Source organism: Balearica regulorum, chromosome 19 (genome assembly GCF_011004875.1).
Source record: "Balearica regulorum gibbericeps isolate bBalReg1 chromosome 19, bBalReg1.pri, whole genome shotgun sequence".
In the NCBI taxonomy this organism is placed as follows: domain Eukaryota; kingdom Metazoa; phylum Chordata; class Aves; order Gruiformes; family Gruidae; genus Balearica; species Balearica regulorum.
The window spans coordinates 12,892,238-12,905,984 of NC_046202.1; the positions used below are offsets into that span (position 1 = coordinate 12,892,238).

The following is a 13,747-nucleotide window of genomic DNA, read 5'->3' on the forward strand; positions in this document are numbered from 1 at the left end:
GAAAGCCCAGAGCCCCCAGGTCCCTCGTGCTGCCTGACAGTGCCCGAGGCAGGAGCAGGTATTGAGGGAGGTTGGTCAAACCCATCCTGCTCTTCTGCTCCGGACATGCAGGTGGCAGAGCACCCTCTCCCCATGCCCGTGACGCAGGCAGCGAGGTACCTGTACGCATAAAGTCAGCATGGCCAGTGACCCACCGAGGTGCAGGGCAGCGGAGCTGCTTGCCGCCTGGTTGTGTTAATTAACTTGGGCTCGTCGCCTGCTGTAAGCTGCTTTTAGAGCTAGTCTCACCTAAGGAACTTAGCCTTGTAGCACTTTGCTGGGGCTCTGTTTCCTCTCTCCCTGTAAGGAGTCTTGGGGCAGCCTTTCCTGCCTAAGGGTGCAACATGTCTGGCGTGCCCAGCGGACGCGGAGGTGGATGAATGGCCGTTTCGGCAGCTGAAAAGCACTGGGAGGATGGCGTGCGTGGTGTGCTTGTGTGGCGTTTGGAGTGCGTGCTCCTCACCTGTCACTGGCAAGCAAGCCCGGGCTTTTGAAGGCTGTGAATTGTTTGCTGCTTGTGTGAGCAGCACCGGCAGGTGGGTTTGACCTAGACCGGAGCTTTCCATGTGGCTTTGAAAACCCGGGATGCTTACAGCTGGGACATGTGAATTCAAAACGCCATCGGCTGGGTGGACACTTTAGGTTTCCTTGGGAAAGGTATTTTTGTTTTGCTTCTACTTTGGCAGCAATGTACGGGAAGACACTTGAAGCCTGGGGTGAAGCCTGCGAGGGCCGGCAGCGTGCCTGGACCGAGCCCCAGGATGGAGGGAGATGCTGGGAGCAGATGGTCCTTCAGCGCCCTGCATCACAGGGAGCTGAGGCTGCCCAGTGGTATCTCCTTCCCCTCGAGTCCTGGTTAGCCCTGCAGCTAATGCTGCCACTGCCTCCCTCGTGCGGGGGTGTTGGGTTGGAGGCGATGGGACGATCGGCCTGACGCTGTGTGCTGTAGGCGGCATGGCACAGAGGGTAATTCCAGTGACGTGGGTTGGACAGATGGTGGCTTTCTCCAGCCCGAAGTGACACATGGCCTCCCGACCAGCAGGCTCCATCCTTGTAATTTCCTTCTTGCAAGGCTCCCGGCCGGGCTGTTGTGCCGCTCTCCCCGCACGCGGCAGGGCAGTGCCGTGTTCAGTGCCTGCCCTAAATAAGGATCACCCTGCCTGTGCCTCAGCGCTCTGCTGCGCCTGGGGCGCGAGCTGCCTTGCAAATAGAAGTGCCTCCAACAAGGCTGCCTGTGGCTTTGGCAGAAACCTTCTCCCTTGGCACTGGGTTGCCTTCCTCCGGGATTTCTGGGTCTAACAAATGGAAGGGTCCAGTGGGCAGCGGAGATGGGACCAAGCAGCGATATGGTATCCTGTGTGCAATGAGCCAGGATGGTTTTGGACGTGGAAGGGTTGGGCAAGAGGTGACAAGGAGGTGGGCGTCTTTGTGGGCAGCGTGCTGAGCTGCTGCCTTTCCTCTGCTGCCAGTACTGTCTGGCCTGCGTGGTCATGGTAAAAGCCTGCGTTTAAAATTAATTATGGGGAATGCTTTCCTCACCAGCTTCAGAAGGGGGGTAAAAATTCCTGCAAATTAAGATCTTGCCAGAATGAAAGCAAGAAAAGCTGGATGGGCTTGGGGAAGTCGTGACAGAGGTGCATTTTCCTGTGCAGGACCGTAGAGGCTTGCTGGTGTTTCCCATCCTGCTTGCCCTGCAAGGGGGCTTTCGTAGGATCAGAGTGGTTTGGTTGGAAGGGACCTTCAAAGATCATCCAGTCCAACCCCCTGCCATGGGCAGGGACACGCTTCACCAGCCCAGGTTGCCTAAAGCCCCATCCAACCTGGCCTTGACCACTGCCAGGGAGCCAGGGGCAGCCACAGCTTCTCTGGGCACCCTGTGCCAGGGCCTCACGCCCCTCATGGTACAACATTTCTTCCCGATGTCCAACCTAACCCCAGCCTCGTTCGGTTTAAAAGCGTTGCCTTGTGCTGGGGCCCCCAGAGCTGGGCGCAGTGCTCCAGGGGGGTCTCAGGAGAGCGGAGCAGAGGGGGAGCATCCCCTCCCTCGACCTGCTGGCCACGCTGCTGGTGATGCAGCCCAGGAGACGCTTGGCTTTCTGGGCTGCAAGTGCACCTTGCCGGCTGATGTCCCATTTGTCACCCACCTGTATCCCCCAGTCCTTCTCCACAGGGCTGCTCTCAGCCCCCTTTCTTTGACCCCTTCCCGTGGATGGCCATCCTGTGGGGTGTCTGCTGAGGCGACGTGGGGCTGCAGGCAGGACACACGTGCCCTGGCAGAGCTGCTCTGCGTGCAGGGCCCCTTGGGCCGTCTGCCCCCAGCCTCGGCCACGGTGCCAGTCCCCACCCCCTGCAGAGCCCCTGCGCCGCGGAGTAAACCTCCAGGCAGGAGGATGTACTGGGCTGCCTGCTGTGAGATGCGGGGTCAAGCCAGTCTGTCCGTGGTGGGTGCTGGGGATGGGTTGGGTGGTGGGCTGCTGTCTTAGGAAAAGCTTCGTGGCATAGAGCTGGATCAGCAGAGCTGGAAGGAGCACAGAAAAGGAGTGGTACAGCAGGTGCAGGAGGTCAACTGGAATAACAGCCCCATTTCCTCTGAGAAATCTCTCCGAAACACAACCCACCATACAGCAGCCTAATGGTTGCACTGAGCTCATGAAGAAGACACACCACAGCTGAAATCCGGTGCATGGAGACCACTGGCTGCGGGGAGATATCCTTGTTGCTGGCACAGAGAGGCAGGGCAGGGTGGTGGGAGGAGGATGCTGTGACCTGGGGGTGCGTGTGTCTGGGGCGGTGTTTGCGTTGGTGACTGCATCTTCCATCGCTTGTGACGTGTGTCCCCTGGATCTGTTGGCATTATGTATTTCTGAGATCCTCGGAGCGGGGTGTAGGTGGGAGTTTACCACTTGTGCCGTTTGGGATAACGCCGGCACAAGGCAGGCAGAAACCATGCCCGTTTGCGTGTGCTGGCAAAATGTCCTTCAGTCCGTGCATGAGTTAAGGTGTTGTGACTGCCCATCTGATGGGCTCTGGGTACCGCCTGTCTTAAGTGAAGGAAGTCGATGCTTAAAATCAAGCATGGCACAAACCAAGCGGGATTTCTAGTGGTGTGTAAACTGCAGTGCAAACATGGATGGTAGCTACTTCCACGTAGCATGCATCCATCCATGCAGACATCCTTCCTAGCTTTAGGAGGTGATGTTTTTTAACCTCCTTGACGGTGAGCCCTCCTGCTCACGTGCTGGGGATGCCGAGGAAGTGCCTGCGCTGCTCCGGGAGTGAAGGAGCGGGTGAGGTGTTGCTCTCGGTCTGTTTGTGGACCCCAAACGGACCTGTGCTTACAGCCAGCAGCAGCTGTGCTGGTGAAGCAGGGCTCGATCGCAGGCTAAATGGATGATACAGTCGGCAGCGGAGCTGGGACTTGAGGATGACAGCCTTTATTTTGCTGAGGGGGGTTTGAGTGAGGCCGGAGCAGCGATGATGGGGGACCTGGGGGCAGGGAGAAGGCACGGGTCCCTCCAGCCTGGCTTCCTGGTGGCATCGGGGTGCAGGAGGGGTGTAACAGAGCCCTTGGCCAAATCCTGCCCCTGGCCCTGGGGCTGCATGGGTGCTGATGGCTGTGGCTGTGCATCCAGTTCTGCTCTAAGCTCGAGTCGTGCCGGGCTGTGGTCACTGGCGGGGAGCAGGAGAAGCTGGTGTGGACCTGGTACGAGAGCAAACTGCTGAATTTTGAAAGCAAAAAGCTCCAGGGAAGAAGCTGGGTCCTGCTTGACACAAAGGGCATTGCCTTCTGCAGAAAGTGCACAGAGCTCTCTCTGCAAGTCCAGCCAGGTACAGGCGTACCTACGCAGGCAGGGGCCACCGACCTGCTCCCGGTCCATAGTCTCAGCACGATGGTGTATTTTTAGCGACGCAGGGAAGAGATCCAAGTCAAAGCAAGAGAAAGCTCTAGGTACTCATCCTCAGGTTCATCTTGCCCAGCTTCATCAAAATCTAAATGCTTCAACCCGTTCCTGGGCTGGCAGCTCCTGCCATGCCCTAGCCTCACTGTGCAGGCAGCTCCTGCCCGCTGCGCCCATGGCGTGGGGGCCAGCTGTGGCCAAAATGGGGCTCCTGAATTCCTGGCTTCAGGAATGTTTCTTCTTTGTGCCCACAGAGTGGTGGGTCAGGGCAGCAACACGTTGGCTTTTCCATGTCAAGGTGAGATTTTCATTGGAATCGCGGCAGCTCTTGAATCTCAAAGTCTGTGGATAAGCCATTTGTGAAGCAGTTCCCAAAGCAAAGGGTGCCACGAGCGGTGGCAAGGCTGAAAGCTGAGGTCTCCTCTGGGTCACCCCATCCAAATCAGTCACCCTAGGTTGAAAAGACAATTTTAAGGGGAAGAATAGGTATTTCACCTGACTTATTTAGCGATAAGAGGTATCTCTCTGGAGACTGTATTGGCTAGCGCTACAGAGTGTGAAGGGGCCGTGGTTTGATGTGTAAACATCTGCAAAATGTGGGACAGGTACGTGATGAGCAGAGACAGTCCTCCCTCTTAAATCTTCTCCATTCCGCTGGCTGCTCCTCTCTAGTGAAGATGGAATAAGAGGAAACTTTTCTACCCCATTAATTTTCTGTTTCCTCCATCATGTATCTGCTTTGGATAATAATCTTTTAAATGTCTCCTTATCCAGAAGACTGTAATTTTTCTTTCCCCTGTGAGCTTGTGTCCTCTGCCTCACTGGGATGGGAGGTGTTTTCATCTCTGATGACAATGACACACATGCTATGGCAGACAAGGACAGCCCCTCATGTGCCTGCTGTGGCTTTACTAGTTCTGTTGTGTTTTCTGTTCTCTCCCATCTTTCCTGCACTCCGCAGCATCCCTCGTGCTTTCCCGTCGCAGCATCCCTCGTGCTTTCCCGTCGCAGCATCCCTCGTGCTTTCCCGTCGCAGCATCCCTCGTGTTTTCCCGTCGCAGCATCCCTCGTGTTTTCCCGTTGCTGCATCCCTTGTGTTTTCCCCTTGCAGCATCCCATCTGTTTCCCATCACTGCTGTTTGCAGAGCTGTTGTGCTCACACACAGCTGAGGATAGCTCACTCAGGCTGTCTGTAAATGCATAGATGTCATGAGTCTTGTTCTGTGCTCGCCACGGGAGGCCACGTGATGTGGCAGCTGGCTGCGGTGGTGTTTTGTGTCATGCCTTTGTTGCTGGAGCTGGCCATCCTCTGCACTCCTGGTGTCCCCATAGTGCTGTGGTGTGGCAGCGTCCAGGGCGTCCCACACTCCGGCTGGTGTTTGCCTCCACTCCTGGGAGCAACTGAGTAAAGGAGAAGGGGAAGATGCCCCTGAGGAGCTACTGAAATGGAGCTGCAAACTTTGCAGAAGGCACTTGTTGATGCCTTGTTCTGTGTTGTTGCAGGCAAAGGACAGTGATGATGACGATGAAGTCACCGTCAGTGTGGACCGGGACCGCTTCATGGATGAGTTCTTTGAGCAGGTGAGAGGTTTGTTTCTCCAGTGCAGCTTTAAAGCCAGTTCAGACCTTTCTGTTAGCGCTGGAGTGGGCTGTGGGGCTGTGGTACGGGCTTCCACCGCAGGCGGGGAGCAGTGGTCGAGGTGGGGATGGGGCTTCTGCCCTGGCTGATGCTGCTCAGCTGATGCTGGGGGTCCTCAGAAGTTATGCTCAGAGCCAGGCTTCCACACAGACTGGGGCTGTCACGGGCTTACCTGCCCCTATGGATGCTTTGCTGCTCCACCTCCTCCAGAAACCGGTGGGGCAGCTGGCCTGGGTGACCAGTCGGTGGGAGTGGGTGAGCCTTGCAGCCTGCCTGCCTCCAGCCTACCGCTGAAGTGGACTGGCTCTCAAACGTCTCCTGAAAGCACCTCTGCAGAGTAGCAGTTTCTGCATGGGATTGATTTAATTTTGTGGCTCTCGTTACCAAACAAGAGGTTGTCTTCTGGCATGTGGGTGGCTGTAAGATCTGCCTGCAGATTTTTAGCACGCCCTTAGCATGGCATGTGTGTAGGGGGTGTTAAAATGTATCTGTACAGGCAGTGGAGTGGGGAATGAAAAAAGTCTGATATGCAGATGGAGGAAGATGAGCAAAGTGGTGGTGTGAGTCAAAGGAGAAGACAGAGCTAGAGAGTGGGCAGCCCGGCAGGCAGAGGGCACAAGTAGAGGTTCCCCCTCTTGGTGATGCCAGCATGGCTCCTTGTAGTACAAGAGTGCGGGGACAATGCCAGCGTGGATTTGCTGGCAAATTTGGCCTCCCTGGTCTGTGGGTGAGGGTCAAACTGGGTTTCTTAGCCCCTGGAGCAACGAGCCGTGGGGGACTGAGCGAGGACTGAGCCTGGCTTGTGCATCCTCAGCAAAGTTCTCCGTGCTGGAGGTGCACAGTCTGGGAATCTGTACGTCTGATGCTAATAAACCCCGAGTGTTTCTCAGTGCAGTGCAAAGGACACAGGATGTAGAGTCTGTATGACTTTGCTGTGACTGCAGAGCTGGCTGCTGGGATGTGCAAGGTCTGATTTCATGGCGGTCCTACAGTTTGAGTATCCAGCTGGAAAATATTCATCCAGGAGGATGTTTGCAGTGGTTCAGATCTGTCATGGTTGCTTTGGGATAGGGTTTAATAATCCCTCCCCTTTCCAAAAGTCCAGGCCTCTCACAGTAGACCTGTTTTGTCCATCTCCACAGGTGGAAGAAATTCGAGGGTTCATTGATAAAATTTCAGAGAACGTGGAGGAAGTGAAGAGGAAGCACAGTGCCATTCTCGCTTCGCCCAACCCTGACGAGAGTGAGTGAGCCATGATCCGCTTATGTCGCCGTGGGCACTCGGCTGGGCTGTGCTGGGCCACTTGTGGGTGGACCGAGTCAGGCAGAAGTCCTGAGGTGGCTGATGGCCAGGTTGAGGAAGGGCTGGGACCTGCATGGGAAGAAGATGGAGGGGTGACTGATGGCTTTCTAACCCTGAGCAGTGGTGAGGGTCCAGCGAGGCCGCTGCAGGGGAATTCCTGAAGGATGGGGCAACGTGGAGGCTGAAAAGATCTAATGGCTGGTTTTATTCTGGTTGGCCATTGTCTTGTCCTGGGCTGCCTGAGGAGGGTACATGGATGAGGCAGCACTTGCAGAACAGGCTGAGCATTGACTGCTTGGCCCAAAAATGGTGCAGCTCTTCTTTGAGCCCATGGTGTGCACTTGTGACTCTATCGTCTATGTCCTGAAGGACATTTTGTTGCTGGCTGGTCAAAGAGTCTGTCCCTTCTGGACCTTACTGATGTATCTCTGTTTTCTTCCCCAGTCTTGTATTCCTGAGAAGAGGTTTGTTGCCAGGACCGGAAGTTAAGGATAGCAGCACCCAAGAGGTGGCAACATTTGGGAGTCTGTGGGATCTGGCAGAGTTAGAGCTGCGGGTGAAGTGTTTCCCTGTCCCCAGGTGTGAGCAGTGCATCTCCTGGGCCAGCCAGAGGAGCTGGCATTGGCAGAGCACCAGAGGCTGGTGGGGTCAGCTGGGCTTCCTGAATGCAAAGGCTTTCCAGCTTTGGTGTCTGCAAATCCCTTGTTGAGGACCAGGTGGGACTGAGGTGCTGAGCTGTGCAAGGGAGAGCAGGGGTGAGCACAGCTGAGTGGAGCTGCTTGTCAGGAGGGCTGGACCCTGGACAGGCTCACCCGCTGAGGGACATCATTTGAACGTCTCTGCTGCCCCAAGCTTGTCCTTCAGTCTTGTCCTGAACCCGTGTGGGCTCTCCTTCGCCCACCTCCCTCATGGTGCTGGTGGTCATGGGGCTGCTGGTTGCTGCGGGGCCAGCCATGCGGGATGGCTCTGAGCTGCTGGCAGCCCTTGTCGTTGGCAAAGGTGTTGCTTTCATGGGCCAGTGGGTAGTTGCTGAGGAGCTGAACGCTGCTTGTGTCCTCCAGGCTTCAGTGGCCCTGGCACAAAGGTGTGCTTAGGGGGCTGGAAAGCTGAGACCAGGTCTCTGTCTTGCCATCTACTCTCCTCCCATCCACTTCTCTTCATTTGGCCAAGTGCAATTCCATATCTGCTTGTATCCAATTGTGAGTTGTTTCTAGATGTCCCAGGAGGGTGTCTGCACGCACAGGTTCTTGTGTCCAGCCCTGTATCAAATCAATAGATATTGCTAATTGCTTGGAAGAACCTGTCCCTTCCTAAATTGTGTCATGCTCGCCTCTCCTGGCAGCTGCTCCTCAGCTAAAATTCACTTGGCCAAGCCTGGAAGCGAAGGATTTTCTCAAGTGAATTCATGTGTCTCAGACTGTTGCTCAATCATCCGCCAGGCTCTTTGGGTCTGTGCTTGCACTGTAAGCTTTTGCAGTGTTTCTGTTTGGGTGTTTTCAGGGAAGAGCTGTGATTGCTTCTGGCAGCTGGGCTCATACAGCGTGCATCGGCACAGTGTCCGCTTGAGGCTGAGTCGGAGCTTGGGCTGCGAAGGGCACTCATGGCCTAAAAGCATAATAATCTATTTAAAAGTCTGAGATCTGCAGTGAACAAGATACGGTGACATTGATGTGACTTCCAGAAGCATCCAGGACCTTGGAAGGGCTTCTGGTTTAGTTTTACAGTGTTACCTGGCTTTGGTATTGTAGAAAATTCAGTTTATAGTGCCAAAAACAGTTTGAGCAGCAAAAGAAGAGCCCACAGCTTGTGTAGAAATCAGTGTTTCGTAATATTGTGGTGTGTGGTGGGGCTGATCAGGTGCTCAATGGTAGACAGACTCAGAATCACAGAGTGGTTTGGGTTGGAAGGGACCTTCAAAGATAGAATCACAGAATCAGAGAATAGTTTGGCTTCAAAGGGACCTCAAAGCCCATCTAGTTCTAACCTCCCTGCCATGGGCAGGGACACCCTCCACTAGCCCAGGTTGCCCAAAGCCCCATCCAACCTGGCCTTGAATGCTGCCAGGGAGCCAGGGGCAGCCACAGCTTCTGTGGGCAACCTGTGCCAGGGCCTCAGCACCCTCACAGGGAAGAATTTCTTCCTCGCATCTCATCTCCATCTCCCCTCCTTCAGCTTCAGGCCATTCCCCCTTGTCCTGTCACTCCCTGCCCTTGTCACCAGTCCCTCTCCAGCTTTCCTGTAGCCCCTTCAGGGACTGGAAGGGGCTCTAAGGTCTCCCCGCAGCCTTCTCTTCTCCAGGCTGAACCACCCCAACTCTCTCAGCCTGTCTCCATAGCAGAGGTGCTCCAGCCCTCTGACCATCTCCATGGCCTCCTCTGGACTCGCTCCAACAGCTCCATGGCCACCTTGTCCTGGGGACCCCAGAGCTGGACGCAGTACTGCAGGGGGGTCTCACCAGAGCGGAGTAGAGGGGCAGAATCCCCTCCCTCAACCTGCTGGTCACGCTGCTGGGGATGCAGCCCAGGACATGGTTGGCTGTCTGGGCTGCCAGCACACATTGCCAGATCATGTTGAGCTTCTCATCCCCCAAAACCCCAAATCCTTCTCCTCAGGGCTGCTCTCCATCCATTCTCCACCCAGCCTGGAGTTGTGCTGGGATTGTGCTGACCCACGTGCAGGACCTTGCACTTGGCCTTGTTGAACTTCATGCAGTTTGCATGGGCCCACCTCTCCAGCCTGTCAAGGTCCCTCTGGATGGCATCCCTTCCCTCCAGCGTGTCGACCACACCACACAGCTTGGTGTCGTCAGCAAACTTGCTGAGGGCGCACTCGATCCCACTGTCCATGTCGCCGACAAAGACGTTGAACAGTGCCGGTCCTAGTAGTGACCCCTGAGGAACACCACTCGTCACCATTCTCCACTTGGACATTGAACCATTGACCGCAACTCTTTGAGTGTGACCATCCAGCCCATTCCTTATCCACTGAGTAGTCCATCCATTAAATCCGTGTCTCTCCAATTTAGAGACGAGGATGTCATGCGGGACAGTGTGAAATGCTTTGCACAAGGTAGATGACGTCTGTCACTTTTCCCTGATTCACCAATGGTGTAACCCCATCATAGAAGGCCACCAAATTTGTCAGGCACGATTTGCCCTTAGTGAAGCCGTGTTGACAGTCACCAGTCATCTCCTTATTTTCCATGTTTCTGAGCATAGTTTCCAGGAGGATCTGCCTCATGATCTTGCCAGGGAGAGAGGTGAGACTGACCAGTCTGTAGTTCCCCAGGTCTTCCTTTTTTCCCCCTTCTTAAAAATGGGGGTTATGTTCCCCCTCTTCCAGTCAGTGGGAATTTCACCGGACTGCCAGGACTTTTCAAATAAGATGGAGAGTGGCCTGGCCACTTCATCTGCTAGTATCCTCAGGATCCGGGGATGCATCTCATGAGGTCCCATGGACTTGTGCACCTTCAGGTTCCTCAGATAGTCTATAACCTGATCTCCTCCTACCGTGTGTGGTTCTTCGTTCTCCCAGTCCCTGCCTTTGCTTTCTGCAGCTTGGGCAGTGGGGCTGGAGCCCTTGCTGGTGAAGACTGAGGCAAAGAAGTCATTGAGTTCCTCAGTCTTCTCCATATCCAGATCTCCTGTTTCATTCCGGAGGAGGCCCGCATTTTCCCTTGTCTTCCTCTTATCACTGACGTACCTATCGAAGCTTTTCTTGTTGCCCTTGATGTCCCCGGGCAGATTTAATTCTGTCAGGGCTTTGGCTTTCCTAACCTGATCCCTGGCTGCTGAGACAGTTTCTCTGTATTCCTCCCAGGCCACCTGCCCTTGCTTCCACCCTCTGTAGGCTTCCTTTTTGTGTTTGAGTTTGCCCAGGAGCTCCTTGTTCATCCATGGGGGCCTCTTGGTGTTTTTGCCTGACTTCCTCTTTGTGGAGATGCATCGCTTCTGAGCTTGGAGGAGGTGACCCTTGAATACTAACCATCTTTCTTGGGCCCCTCTTCCCTCCAGGGCTTTGTCCCATGGTACTCTACCAAGCAGGTCCCTGAAGAGGCCAAAGTCTGCTCTCCTGAAGTCCAGGGCAGTGAGCTTGCTGTGCACCCTGCTCGCTGCCCTGAGGATCTTGAACTCCGCCATTTCATGGCAAGCTTTTCAATTTCCCACCGACTCAGCGAGACCAAGAGCAGCATTGCTCTATGTCCATCTGCTCCTTCAGGCCCTGGTGAGTCGCACGAAGTGTGGCAGAAGTCCAACCAAAGACGGGATCAACCTCCGTGTCAACCTTGGCTGGAGCTGAGTCCTGTGTTTCGGTGGGGTGAAGGCAGTGCAGGGCCCCATGGTGGTGAAGGCAGCGCAGCGGGGAATGGCTGGTGCCGGCATGGTGCCTGGCAGCCCCCCCGCAACCTCCCCATGCTCCTGAGCTCACAGAGAACCTGGTAATGAATAGAAAGGCTTGTTGTAATCCAGGCAAGTGAATTTATTGAGATTAATTAAGAAGCATAGTTTCCATGAGGTACAGGAGGAGGATGCAGCCAAAGGGCACTAGAACATAGGCGGTGGAAGGCTGGTCTTGGTGTGTGCTCACTGGTGTTTGCTTTTTAATGTAGCAAGTGAACGACACCGGTGATGACAATCAAGGCAAGACGTCGCTCTCTGGAGGGGGCAAACTTGTGGGGGATTTGGGGTGCTGCTTGTCCCCTCTGGAACAGCACCTCAGTTATTTACTACTGATCTCTAGGCACTTTAGCATCATGTGAAACCTCTACTACAAGGTGATTGGAAGTCATCCTTCTAGGTATCAGAAGACAGACACAGACTTCTCATTCTTGTCTGGAGGCAAATGTGCTGTGCCTAGCGCAGCTCAGTTTGGCATGTGGTGTAGCTCCTCCATCAAGAGATACAAACTCCTTAAACACCACCGGCAAGTCCCTCCTAGAGCTGGCGGGCCTTGGAGTGGGGCTTCAGAAGATCAGGGCAGAGCTGAGCTGGTAGTTTGGGAAACAGATGAACAGTGGTTGGAGTTGCTGTTGGAGGACTGAGTGGATGGACGGATGGACGGTGTCTGCTGGCTGAATTGCTGCTTTTTCAGGGTCTCTAATAGAAGAGGGAGACTCTGCAGGCACAGTCCTGTTGGGACCTGTGTCTTAAATAACTGTGTGCTTAGGTGGATGCAGGCGCTTGGTGCTTTCCTGCCTGTGCTCTGCTGTGGCAGAAGAAGGTGAGGTCCAGGACCCTGTGTGAGACCTGGATTCACCCACCCGCCCAGCATGGGGCAGAGGTGCTGGGCGGGATCCGTGTCGTGCAGAAGGGCTCGTCCCTCCCCGCTTTTCCTGCTGATCCCTCTTTTGGCTGCACAGACTGTTCTCGGATCTGCGTTGCCGCTGCTGCCTGCTCTTATTTTGGCACCTGGTGGGAGGGCAGCTGGCTGGTTTTGCCACCATGCCAGCAAGGTATGGCAGCCCCCTGCCTGCCCACCTGCCTGCGTCTTGCAGCTCTGACAGACTCGCACCCAGATGCGGGGGGACAAGGAGGGTCTCCCCGCCGGGCGGCTCCGTGCTGCAGGGTGGGCAGCACTGTTGTTGCTCCTGGTACTTGAAGCAGGCTGTTTGTCCTTGGTCCTTGGTCCGGGCTGCTTCCCAGAGGAGTGGCTTTGGGTGGCAAGTCGCCAGATGGAGAGAAATGAAATGATGGGGTTTTTCTTTCTGGAGCAGTCAGGAAGGACTTTGCCACTCGTCTTCTACGTGCATCGCATTCCTCCCGTGGCCAAGCTCTGCAGCTCCTTGTCGCTGTGTTATGTAACGGATGCTGTTCAGTGAATGAATTGCCTCCAGGAACGTAAATCATCAGATCTGAAGTCTGGTCTTTCAGCCTGTCAGCTCAGTCCATCTCTGCAGGCTTTGCAAGACCCAATAAATATTTCAGACCTGGAAGTAGGTCCATTACGGCTCTGCACCAGGATGGAAGGGGAGGTTCAGTTGCATGTACGCTTGACCTCCAGTTTCATAATTTAAGCTGTGCAGCCTTGAGGTGGTGGCTTTGGACACCAGGGCACAGGTCCCATGTGACTTTGTTCAGGCTCTCTGTCTGCCGGAGATTTGAGTTGTTTGGAGAGTGCCCTCTGTGATTCCTAGCAGACCATCTCCTGGCAGAGATGTGCCAGGTGGTCGAGGAGATGAATTGTAGCTCCTCACCTCTGTCTCATGTGTTGAGGCAACACTGGCCAGTGCCAAAAAAGGCAACTGGAATTGTCTTGGTGCCTAGGCTCTGGCCAGACACCTGTGAGCAGGCTCCATGCTCTTGTGTAAGCATAACCTTGCTACTCACCAGGTCCTTCTGGTAGGTGTCACAGCTGGAAGCCCCCTTTGCTCAGAGGAGATGCTGCTCGGGTGCTGCCAGGAGGATGGGAGGCTGCAGCTGGTTCTTGCTGGAGCTGCTCTCCTCAGGTGCTGCTTTCCGTGCCCTCTTAGCTCCATTTCCCACCACGCAGTGTTTTTTCTGCGGGTGCATTCACACTGGTGCATGGTCCCACCAGGGCAGAGAGGAGGTTTCCTTGAAGACCAGGAGTTGCAGTCATGCTGCGTTGGAGGCTTCAGGCTCAGGCTTGTGTGATGCTCCTTCAGGAGGAGCAGTGTGAGAGGACAAATGAGGGTTTCCGTGAAAAGCCTGACACTGTTCTCCTGGCCTCTCTTTGCTCCTCCACCCTCTGTGCTGCTTCTTCTGGCTTCCCTGGGATGGGATAGCAAAGCAGCCTGTCCCCCTATTCACCATACTGTTGTCACCCCGATCTGCAGCCTCGTTGGTGCTGCCCCTGCCCCAGTCATGTCAGGTCTGGCCAGGTGAGGTTTTTGGTACAGGCAGGACAGGTT

General features: G+C 55.1%; 1 protein-coding gene across 2 annotated transcripts in view; it reads left to right on the plus strand.

Moving 5' to 3' along the window:
- STX1A (syntaxin 1A) overlaps window positions 1-13,747 on the plus strand; it is a 94,296-nt gene that overhangs the window by 12,155 nt on the left and 68,394 nt on the right. For both annotated transcript variants that reach the window (XR_012838433.1, XM_075771791.1), the window contains exons 2-3: window positions 5,442-5,519; window positions 6,720-6,819. Coding sequence is in view for 1 of the 2 variants with exons in the window: in XM_075771791.1 (XP_075627906.1) it covers window positions 5,442-5,519; window positions 6,720-6,819 (178 nt within the window). In the remaining variant the exon portion in view is untranslated. The remainder of the gene's footprint in view (window positions 1-5,441; window positions 5,520-6,719; window positions 6,820-13,747) is intronic.